This window comes from Cebus imitator, unplaced genomic scaffold (assembly GCF_001604975.1).
Source record: "Cebus imitator isolate Cc_AM_T3 unplaced genomic scaffold, Cebus_imitator-1.0 Scaffold54, whole genome shotgun sequence".
Taxonomy (NCBI): Eukaryota; Metazoa; Chordata; class Mammalia; order Primates; family Cebidae; genus Cebus; species Cebus imitator.
The window spans coordinates 1,717,883-1,729,352 of NW_016107369.1; the positions used below are offsets into that span (position 1 = coordinate 1,717,883).

The window sequence follows — 11,470 nt, forward strand, 5'->3', positions numbered from 1 at the left end:
AAAAAAAAAAAAAAAAAAAAAAAAAAAGAAAGAAAAAAAAAAAAAAAAAAAAAAAAAAAAAAAAAAAAAAAAAAAAAAAAAAAAAAAAAAAAAAAAGAAAATTTTCTTTTTTTCCCCATTTGTTAATTATTTAATTAGTTACATTAACTAACAAAGCAATACGTGCCTGTCAAAATCAAACTTTGTATTAAAATATAGAAAGAGTGAAGTTCCTTTTTTATTATCTGCCTATGTCTATCTCACCCCCTTTCTCAGGGCAAACACTGTTAAAAGTTTAACGGGTAGCTTTCCAGACCTTGCCTCATGAATTTGCAAATAAACATCTATGCTTATAAAGATAGGGAAGATGGAATTATTTTCTACATTGATAAGTTGATACTACAAATTTTAAGTAAGTTACTCATCCCATTCAGTAGTATTTCACAGACTTTTCCCTGCATTAGTTTCTATAGAGCTAAGAACTTATTTCAAACGTGATTCATTTCCACTCTCTCAAATCCCTTGATTTCTCTGAAAAATTCATTTCTCATTATTTCTGTATCCCTCAGCATCCCCACCCACCCACCATGTTATTCTGGTCTGATCGTAAAACATAGAATGTGTTGAGTGTGTCTGGCCCACCTGCTGCTACCCCTTCTTCCTCTTTCAGAACTGGCTGGGTTATACCAAGAAAAGAGCACCCATTGGCTTCCATCGAGTTGTCGAAATTTTACACAAGAACAATGCGCCTGTGCAGGTAATGGCTCCTAAAGAGAGTTGGGTACAGGATATTCCAGGAGACCTAACTTTTAGCTTCTTACTGGTCAGTGATGGGAGACCCAATCTACTCTTGTTTTCCCTTAAAGGCAGCACAATGCCTGGAGTAGGCCTCAAAATAGAAAAGGCCAAGGAGTGAAGTTCTCTCCCCTTCTCCCCATTTAGAAACAATTCCAAACTATCCTCCCTCAGTAGCATTTACTGTGTTAGCCTAAGTGGAATATTGATGTACTGTTCAAATGATAGAAAAGGAGAACTCATGGAGAAAGGACTCAGGGAGCAATGGGTACAGCACTGGATCAGATCTAGAGCACTGTCATTGCTGCCATGTGTCTCTGACTGTAGGATCAGAAGAAATGTTCTCTTTCCTGCTTACTGAGGCAGCATGGAAGTAGCGTGTAGCATTACCTCATTCCCATTGCAGAACTAGTCCTATGGTTGGTGACGGGAGTTATGAACATTAGATATTGAATTCTTTTGCCTTCATCAGGACTTTTCTACCTTGTAGAGCTCTGTGCTTTATGGGTCTTTGAATTTCATTAATCGGAAGTACCTCTTCCCACAGATATTACAGGAGTATGTCAATCTGGTGGAAGATGTGGACACAAAGTTGAACTTAGCCACTAAGTTCAAGTGCCATGATGTCGTCATCGATGTGAGTCTCCAAGAAATGAGAGTCCTCAGTTAGATCCTCAGTGGAGAGGAGGGATTAAAATATTCTCTGTCCAAGATCCTGAGGTGCTCCCATCGGTTTTGACTGGATGGACAGAATAATCTGGCAAGAGTTTGTTTGGAGACTAGCACTCTGTATTATTTTCCCAGCCCTCTGACTGGTTTCTCTGTGTTTTTGTGAACTTTCATACTTGGAAAATTCATAGAACTAAATCAAGCTAAATAAGCTCTGTAGTCTTCTCTCCAATGTGGAGCTCTGTGGGCATTGGACCCCACTGTCATCCCACTATAGCCTCTTAGCCTCTCCTTGAGCCTTGAGTCAAAGATCATGACAAAAAGAAATAAGCCCTCATCTGGGCACAGTGGCACACAACCTGTAGTCCCAGTTACTCAGGAGCCTGAGGAGAGAGGATTGCTTGAGCCCAAGAGTTTGAGGCCATCCTGGGCAGAAAGAACCCTTGTACAGAAAGCTGATTGGAGTTTGTATTGTTTGTTTTGGTACACAGACCTGCCGAGACCTGAAGGATCGTCAACAGTTGCTAGCATACCGGAGTAAGGTAGATAAAGGATCAGTAGAGGAGGAAAAGATTGACGCTCTTCTCAGCAGCTCGGTGAGCAGCTACAGTGTATCCCTCCAGCAGGCGCAGGAGACAAACAGTTCACAAAATAGTACCAAGTGTATGTTCTCCACATCTGGAAGGATTGCAGTTGGCTAAGCCACATGGATATAAGGCTCTCCTGTGGCCACAATGTCATAAGCACTGCTTTGAATAGCAGAAATTACACAAAAAAAGAAAAAAGAAGAAAAAAGGAATAGCAGAAATTACTCCTGAGATGTGGTATGATAGGGGGGTAATATGGGGGTCTCAGGCTAAGACTTAATTGTAATGCTCTGATAATTGTTAAATTAGCCGGGCATGGTGGCGCATGCCTGTAATCCCAGCTACTTGGGAGGCTGAGGCAGGAAAATCGTTTGAACCCAGGAGGCAGAGGTTTGCGGTGAGCCGAGATCATGCCATTGCATTCCAGCCTGGGCAACAAGAGTGAAACTCCATCTCAAAGAAAAAAAGTTTAATGGGTAGCTTTCTAGACCTTCCCTCATGAATTTGCAAATATTTCTCCTACCTAGCAGGTAGAATAAATTAAATATTGGAAGTATGAAAACATGTTGCAGATTCAGAGTATCCAAACTGTATGATCTCATGGAGATGGATGGGACCTAGCTATTGAAAATAAGAAGTGGGTGAAATAGATGTTAGCTCTCTGGGGAGCACAGCATGTGAAACTTAGTTCCCTGTTAGGTATTTTGGGGCCTAACTTAGGGTCAAATGACCAAAATTAGGTTTGTACAATACAAAATAAGTGTTTAATGCATCTTTGAATAAATGAACTCCCCCACATTAAAAAAATTTTTTTTTCATTTTTTTCCCCTACATATTTAAAAAAATTTCTTAACATCCCCCACCTCCCAATCTGATTTTACTTTTTCTTTTCCTTATATTATCTAGCTATAAGCCTTGTTTTATTGCATTTTCTCTGCCTTGCTGTAGGGATAAGTGAAAACTGATCACTCACCTTCATTGTTTCCTCTTTCCACAGCAAATTCGATGGAAGAATTAAGTGGCATTAACTACCCTGAAACCTGCCTCATTTCTTCCTTTCCTGCCTGTGAAAATAGAGAGCTCTTCTTTGGGAGAGTTACGGCATCACATCGCTTGGGCCCATTATCCACAGGCAGTGCCAGCTACTCTTGACACAGATAACGTCACACTGATCTTCTGTCCAAGAAACATCATCTGAGGATTGAGATCTAAAGCTTTGACTCATGAGAATGATTTTCTCCACCTGGTGCTCATATGAAGGTGGGAGTGATTTCTGGATTGGGCCCCTACTGGGTAAGATCTCACTTGGTCTGAGAAAAGTGACTGCTCCAGAAAGGAAGAGGTGCAGGTGTCATAGGGTGGCCACTCCATTGAACTCAGCTAATTATGATCCAGGACTTGGTGCTGGACATTGGCAGTTCTGCTCTGAATGAAGTCAGAATGGAACCAAAATGGCCTCAGGAAGGAATGCCAGTGTTTCCCAAGACCTGCTGGAAATGCACTCACACCAGACTGCACAGACACCCCCACACTGTGCCACACATGGCCTAGACATTGTGTTTCTTCAGCCATTTTCCCTCTGCTGCCTCAGTTTACTCTGTCCAAAAACCTAAGGCTCTTCTCTCACTCGAACACAGATGACTTTGCTTGGGTGATGGGACATCCCCTTTATCTCTTCCTCTACTGCTAGCCCAGACCCATAACTTTATACGAAGCTCAGATGCAGCAGTGCTGGAGAGCTCTCTCTTTATGCAAAAATCTCATTTCACTAGGAGCTTTCAGAAGTTTCACCCGGGCTAAACTCAGTAGCATTTCTGTTAGGATATTTAGATGGAGGTGTTATTTTCACACTTGGATTCTTCCTCTGTACCAATATTTGCCTCTCTTCTCTGTGACTGAACTGGGTTTTTCTGACATGCCTAGACTCCTAATAAAGGTATTTCTTCCTTGGTGCCTTCTCTCCCACTCCTGGTGGTTTAGTGCAGAATGATGAAATAATTGCTCAGAATCTTAGGATCATTACAAGTCTTCTCCGTGACTGCATTCAGCAGCCTGTCAGCACATGTCATGTTAGAGAGTAACAGTGCTATGGCAAAGCACGGTGGTGGGAGACACAAGACCTGACTTTTTCCAGCTCTGCCACTAACTAGTTATGTGATGCTGGGTGAGTCCCTTTCTTTCTCTGGACTCATTAGATAATCTGAAATTTTGTAGAGTTTGTTTGTTTGTTTGTTTTTGAGATGTAGTCTCGCTGTGTCACCCAGGTTGGAGTGCAATGGCGCGATCTCGGCTCACTGCAACCTCTGTCTCCCAGGTTCAGGTGATTCTCCTGCCTCAGCCTCCACAGTAGCTGGGATTACAGGCACCTGCCACCACATCCAGCTAATTTTTGTATTTTTACCAGAGATGGGGTTTCACCATATTGGCCAGGCTGGTCTCAAACTCTTGACTTCAGGCGATCTGCCCACCTTGGCCTCCCAAAGTGCTGGGATTACAGGCGTGAACCACCACACCTGGCCTGTTTTTTTAAATAGACAGGGTTTTGCTCCATCACTTGGGCTGGAGTGCAGTGACACCATCATGGCTCACTGCAGCCTTGACATCCCGGGCTTAAGCAGTCCTCCCGCTTCAGCTTCCTGAGTAGCTTAGCTGGGACCATAGGCACATAGCATCAAGCCCAGCTAACGTTTTGTAGAGTTCTGTGCTCCTGTGTCTGTGGCATGGGTGAAGTCAGAAGGAAAAGAAGATGCTCCTACAAAGGCACATACCATGTTTTAAGGCAATATGCTTCTCAACTGGAGGCAGTTTTGCCCCTCAAGAGACATTTGGCAATGTCCGAAGTTGCTTTTTGTTGCCACACTGGCAGTGCTACTGGCATACAGTGGGTAGAGGTCAGGGTGCTGCTAAGCATCCTACAATGCGCAGGACAGCCCCACAACAAAGAATTGTCCTGCCCAAATGTTAGTAATGCCAGTGTTGAGAAACTCTGCTTTAAGGGGATCGGACTCCACCTTTTGCTTCTCTATTTTGTAATTCTAGGTAACCTCATATTTAGTTCCTTTCTTGATCACCCTTCTTGCTATTGAAAAAACAAAAGCTTAATTTGCAAGATTGTACTAAAGTTATTGGTTCATCTTGAAACTAAGTGGTTACTTTATTAACTACTATATTGGTTAGGGTTCATTTAGAGAAACAGAGCTACTAAGCATATATATGCATTATCTAATCTATATACGCAGTTTTGTTAGAGAAATTTGACCTTTCTTTGACTTGTTAGGGAAATTGGATGAGGCTGGGCACGGCGGCTCATGCCTGTAATCCCAGCACTTTGGGAGGCTGAGGCGGGCAGATCACAAAGTCAGGAGATTGAGATCATCCTGGCCAACATGGTGAAACCCCATCTCTACTAAAAATGCAAAAATTAGCTGAACGTGGCGGCAGATGCCTGTAATCCCAGCTATTTGGGAGGCTGAAGCAGGAGAATTGCAAGGAGGAGGCTTCAGTGAGCCAACATCATGCCACTGCACTCCAACCTGGTGACAGAGTGAGACTCCGTCTCAGAAAAGAGAAATTGGATGAGAAGTACTGAGGAGTAGAGCCTGTCTTTTCTGTTTGAGTACTTCTACTCAAGTATGGCAGCTGGAGGGTCTGTCTAAGGTAATTGTCTTCATGTCCAGTGGTAGAGCTTGAAATCCATAGGGAAGGCTGTGAAGAAGGGAAGATTGTTATAAAGTAAGTAAGCAGGGACAAGCTAGAACGCATGAGAAGAGACTGGAACCCATGTCAGTTTTCACAGCCTTCAACCTTGATGAAGTGGATGCCCCACAGGAAAAGTTAGTGGCCTTTGTCATGGAACTGAAAAACACCCAGCCCAGGAGTGGGCAACTGAAGGAGAAACCAGGGAAGATGTAGCAGTTACAGGCCCAATTGTTGCCCCACACCAGCAAAGTACCCAGCAGATAAACAACAACGTGTGTGAACTACGAAAGTACTTCCCCCTATTACGCACACTGAAATACAGGCTGGTTGCTGTTCATTTCCACCCTCCTGATCTTGCACAAAAATATCTTCGGTGGCCGGGCGTGGCCAGCACTTTGGGAGGTCAAGGCAGGCCGATCACAAGGGCAAGAGATCAAGACCATTCTGGCCAAAATGGTAAAACCTTATCTCTACTAAAAATAAATAGCTGGGTGTGGTGCCCGCCTGTAGTCCCAGCTACTCGGGAGGCTGAGGCAGGAGAATCATTTGAACCTGTGAGGCAGAGATTGCAGTGAGGCAAGATAGTGCTACTGCACTTCAGCCTGGTGACAGAATGAGACTCTGTCTCAAAAAAAAAAAAAAAAAACCCTCCAGTGGTCCATCTTAACCAGAAACATAGAGAATGGAATTCTGGAAATTGCAGTTCAGCCTAGCAAGGTGACATAATACAAAACAGTAGCAACTGAATCCCCACTTTCGAGAATGCATGAGTAAAGGATAGGCCTAGAATTCATGTCTGTACAACTCATGCTGCATTGGCCACAGTAGTCTAGGAGGTTTGGAACTTCTTTTTCCTTTGGAGCAGGAAGTATTACTTGGCAACATTTGGATGACCTACTGACGGTTTTGGTGTAAGGAAGTGTTTCTTAGGTTTGATGAGAACTTCCATGCCCCTCCTTTCTAGTGCAGAGACTTTGTTTTTTATTTTATTTTAATTTTTTGAGACGGAGTCTCCCCTGTCGCCCAGGCTGGAACCAATCCTGGCTCACTGCAACCAACCTCTGCCTCCCAGGTCCAAGCAATTCTCCTGCCTCAGCCTCCCTAGTAGCCAAAATTACAGGCATGTGCCATCACGCCTGGCTAATTTTTGTATTTTTAGTAGAGATAGGGTTTCACCATGTTGGCCAGGCTCGTCTCGAACTCCTGACCACAAGTGATCCACCTGACTCAGCCTCCCAAAGTGCTGGGATTACGGACATGAGTCACTGCGCCTGGCTGAGACTTTGCTTTTAAAGAGATTGTGTCACGTAACAGCCTTCCTATAAAAGGGTTCAGAGAAGCCAGACACAAAGGGTCACATATTGTGTGATCCCATTTATATAAAATATCTGGAATAGGTAAATCCATACAGACAGCAGATTGGTGGTTCCAGAGGCTGAGGGTGGGGACGGATGGGCAGTAATTGCTGAATGGGTGTGGGCTTTCCTTTTGGGAATATGAAAGTATTTTGGAACTAGACAGAGGTGGTTGCACAACACTCTGAATGTACTGATGAATTGTTCACTTTAAAATGGCTACTTTTATGTTATGTGAATTTCACCTGAAAAAATGTTATTGGTTTCTTGAACACAAAAAGGAGTTGTAAACTAACTCAAGTAGTGCTAAGATCTGTGACATTCCAGTCTGCCAAAAAAAAAAAAACTAGAAATCCAGAATCTTCTGTTGGGAAAAGGAGAGTCTCATACTGCTCTAGTGTAGTACTCCTAGAAGTAGTAGAAGGAACTCATGTCCTCATATTCAAATCAGGAAAACCTCTAAGTGGGGCTGGCCCCTTTAAGACTCAAAGACCATAATCTGGTAGTTAAGGAGTCATAATGACAAGTGTCTTGGGTAATTCTCCTTGGATATGTAGTTCTTGCCTTCCAGGACAGAAGTACTGAGGAGCAGAGCCAGTCTTCTCTGTTGGTGATAGATATATATTGATGGGTTTATATGACTTTGAGTTTAGTTTGTAAAATCTAGATGTCCTGCCCTAGACAGGGGACAGCGATACTTAGTTTGGGTTCTTTTCTACCTTGTGGATAACAGAGTTTAGTGAAAGGGAAGAATTTCTTTGAAATGTGATTTTATGTGTTCAGTCCTATTTCCAAAACCCAGGAGGGAATGGAAGGAAAATGTCCTGGCCCAAGAACACCTGTAAAATTCAACTGCGTTGGCTGGGCGCGGTGGCTCACGCCTGTAATCCCAGCACTTTGAGAGGCTGAGGAGGGTGGATCAGGAGGTCAAGAGATCGAGACCATCCTGGTCAACATGGTGAAACCCCATCCTTACTAAAAATACAAAAATTAGCTGGGCATGGTTGTGCACGCCTGTAGTCCCAGCTACTCGGGAGGCTGAGGCAGGAGAATTGCTTGAACCCAGGAGGCGGAGGGTGCAGTGAGCTGAGATGGTGCCACTGCACTCCAGCGTGGGTAACAAGAGCGAAACTCCGTCTCAAAAAAAATAAAAAAATTCAACTGCTGTAAATTCAGCTGCTGAAAACAGTGCCTGTAGCCTGCGTGGAGAAACAGTATTTTGGGTTTTTGTACAGATGTTTCAAGAGTCCAGGATTCATGGGCAGCCAGTGATTGGGAATCCTCAAACACACTCTAGAGTGTGAATTCAAGAGAGGTGAATTCCGAGTTCAGAATCTGGGAGTGGAGAGGTGCTGAAGTCCACCATCATGAGTGCTTGTGAGCTGGGCACACACACCATCATACTACCTCCTACACAGACCCCTCTTCTACCAGGACAGGGAGCCAAATTAATTAGTATCTATCACTGCAGGAAATAGTGGCTTGGAAATGGACATGCTCAAGGACCTTGCGTCCCTGCAGTTTGAGTATGGGGTTCCAGAGGAAGATCGCATCTGGCTGTATTTGCAGGGCCGTTCTCGGGGACTGATGATCGAGGCTTGTGCCCATGCAACCTTCTTCTGCAAACTGTTATATAATTTGAGGTAAGCTGAGTATCCAAATTCAGGAAGATGGACAAGAATCTCACTGCTAAGAATTCAAATGTCTTAAAATTTTTTTATATTAGAGGGTAAGTTTGGCTGGGAGATTGTCATCCTACCTTTTCCAACCTAGAGTCAATGACTCCTGGTCTAAAAGGACAGGAAAATACATACCAGGGTCCCCTAGCTGTAGTTACCTTTTAGTGGATGGATTGATTAAATGATCATTTATTCATCCATTCACTTACTTATCATGACCACTAGCTTGCCCTCCACAGTTGCTAATGTCTAACCATTCCTTATCTATTGACAAGGAATGCAAATGGAATCAGTTCTTTCTTTTGGGGTTGAGGTAATAGTGGAATGCTCCCTTACAGGAAGGCTACCTGGGACTTCACAGGCCCTGTGCCAATGTCTTGCTTGAAACCAGGAATATTGATTTGCAGGAAAGCTCAGTCCAGTCTTAATTCTGATGTCTTTCTACCATATGGCCTCAGACACTTAAATAGGAAATGTGTGTGAAGCCTATAATTAGGCTCCTGAATTCTGCAACTCCAGGTCACTCTGGGAGCATGTGTTACTTCCTCACTCTACTTAGTTTTTCTCTGAAGCTAGATTGATTCTTGGATAGTGGGACCAGATCTGAATTGAACATGTTTACAGATACGGCATATACTCAAGGAGGCAGCCTGCTCAGTGAATTTACTGACTGGCTTACTGATAAGGATGGATAAATCTTTTGGCGGTACTCACTATGACTGGTGAGAAAAAAATATATGAAACTTGCAGGTGGCCTTTTATATTTGGAAGGATCAGGCACTAAGAGAAAGTGGTGTTTCAACCAGGATAGAAGGCATAAATAGAGTGTCACTTGTGTTGCGTAGAACCAAAAATCCAGAGCTTTAAGACACTGGTTTTTATAGAAATACAGAACAAATATAAGGCCGTCATATAGCAATGAAAGTATACCTTATGTATTCAGAAGTCTGACTTTGTTAATCATGGGCCAAGGAAACACCAGCACCAACAGTAAGTGAACCTCTGGAAATAGTGGTCTGAAATCTTCATCCTTAGTTTCTCAGTTCTGTTCTGGTTTTTTGTTTTTGTTTTTTAAATCTGTACCCAGAATGAACACTGTTTTGTTTTTATAAAACATTTACTTTTATAAGTCATAACATTCTTAAAAAGCCAACTTATCTGGTTTTTTAAGTCTGCAGATTTGAAATAGCAAACTAGAAAGAGTAGGCAGACTGTAGGAAAGGAATGCACTCACCAAATAGCAATAAAAATTGATAGCTGTCTCAGAGTATCAGTAAGATGAAGAAATAGGAAGCCCCAGACTTTGTAACCTTGAGACGCTAACTTAACAACAATATATGGCCCAAAAAACATCTATGAAAACTCTCAGCACTTAAGAAAGTGTAGTGCCCCGGCAGGTACAAATCTAAGAACAGCTGCATTTACAGGGGTAAGAAAAGCCATTGTAGTTCACCCTTTCTTCTAGCCAGCCTCAGGTGATCATGAGAAAATGCCGAAATTGTGGCTTCTCCCTTGGAGGGTAGAAGAAAAATGGCATGTTTGTCAGCTGTTTTACCTTTTTGGGGGCTGCCTAAGGGATTGGTTTTTGTCTCACATGACTTGGAGCACGGAGGACCCAACACATTTTGGATGAAAACAAAGGAACACTCAGTGGCTTGTTGCAGTACGGAGAACCTGCAGTACTGCAGATAGATACCAGAGTGAGGAAGAGACTAGGAGCCCCTGCAATAGAAACAGGCAAAACTATTTAATTGGGAAATTCTAAACACAAGACCAGAGAAGACACATTACTGGAAAGATTTGACAGGTCCCAGAATCTCTAGCTGGTCTGATTGGGAAAGATCTTCCCCCATATAGTGCCAGTCTGTAAAGATTGGGAGAGGCTTGACTTCTTTCAAATGCCCAAATTCCACCAAAAAATAAAAAGGCAGTGTTCTTCAACCACAGGAACAAACTACTGCAGAAACCAGCCCTAAAGAAATAGCTCTGAGTTACCCAGCAAATAATCCAAAGTAGTAATCTTTTTTTTTTTTTAATATATATATATAATTTATTGTGTTTTAGGTTTTGGGGTACATGTGAAGAACATGCAGGATTCTTACATAGGTACATACATGGCAATGTGTTTTGCTGCCTTCCTCCACATCACCTATATCTGGCATTTTTCCCCATGTTATCCCTCCCCAACTTCCCACCCCCCACTCTCCTTCCCCTAGCCGCCCCCGACAGACCTCAGTATGTGATGCTCCTCTCCCTGTGTCCATGTGTTCTCATTGTTCAACACCCACCTATAAGTGAGAACATGAGGTGTTTAATTTTCTGTTCTTGTGTCAGTCTGCTGAGAATGATGGTTTCCAGGTTCATCCATGTCCCTACAAAGGACACAAACTCATCGTTTTTCTTTTTTTAATTTTTTTTTTAATTGCATTTTAGGTTTTGGGGTACATGTGAAGAACATGCAAGATTGTTGCATAGGTACACACATGGCAGTGTGATTTGCTGCCTTCCTCCCTTTCACCTATATCTGGCATTTCTCCCCATGCTATCTCTCTGCAACTCCCCACCCCCCGCTGTCCCTCCCCTATTTCCCCCCAACAGACCCCAGTGTGTAGTGGCTCCCCTCCCTGTGTCCATGTGTTCTCATTGTTCAACACCCACCTATGAGTGAGAACATGCGGTGTTTGATTTTCGGCTCTTGTGTCAGTTT

The 11,470-nt window shown here is 43.1% G+C and overlaps 2 protein-coding genes across 2 annotated transcripts in view; both read left to right on the plus strand.

Moving 5' to 3' along the window:
- VIPAS39 (VPS33B interacting protein, apical-basolateral polarity regulator, spe-39 homolog) overlaps window positions 1-3,988 on the plus strand; it is a 35,580-nt gene extending 31,592 nt beyond the window's left edge. The window contains 4 exon segments of the mRNA XM_017528539.2: window positions 650-736; window positions 1,322-1,411; window positions 1,935-2,039; window positions 3,028-3,988. Coding sequence (XP_017384028.1) covers window positions 650-736; window positions 1,322-1,411; window positions 1,935-2,039; window positions 3,028-3,048 — 303 coding nt within the window. The 3' untranslated portion in view covers window positions 3,049-3,988.
- A 4,271-nt stretch (window positions 3,989-8,259) lies between these two features.
- Window positions 8,260-11,470, plus strand: part of NOXRED1 (NADP dependent oxidoreductase domain containing 1) — a 39,468-nt gene continuing 36,257 nt past the window's right edge. Inside the window, exon 1 of the mRNA XM_017528538.2 lies at window positions 8,260-8,727. Coding sequence (XP_017384027.2) covers window positions 8,573-8,727 — 155 coding nt within the window. The 5' untranslated portion in view covers window positions 8,260-8,572. The remainder of the gene's footprint in view (window positions 8,728-11,470) is intronic.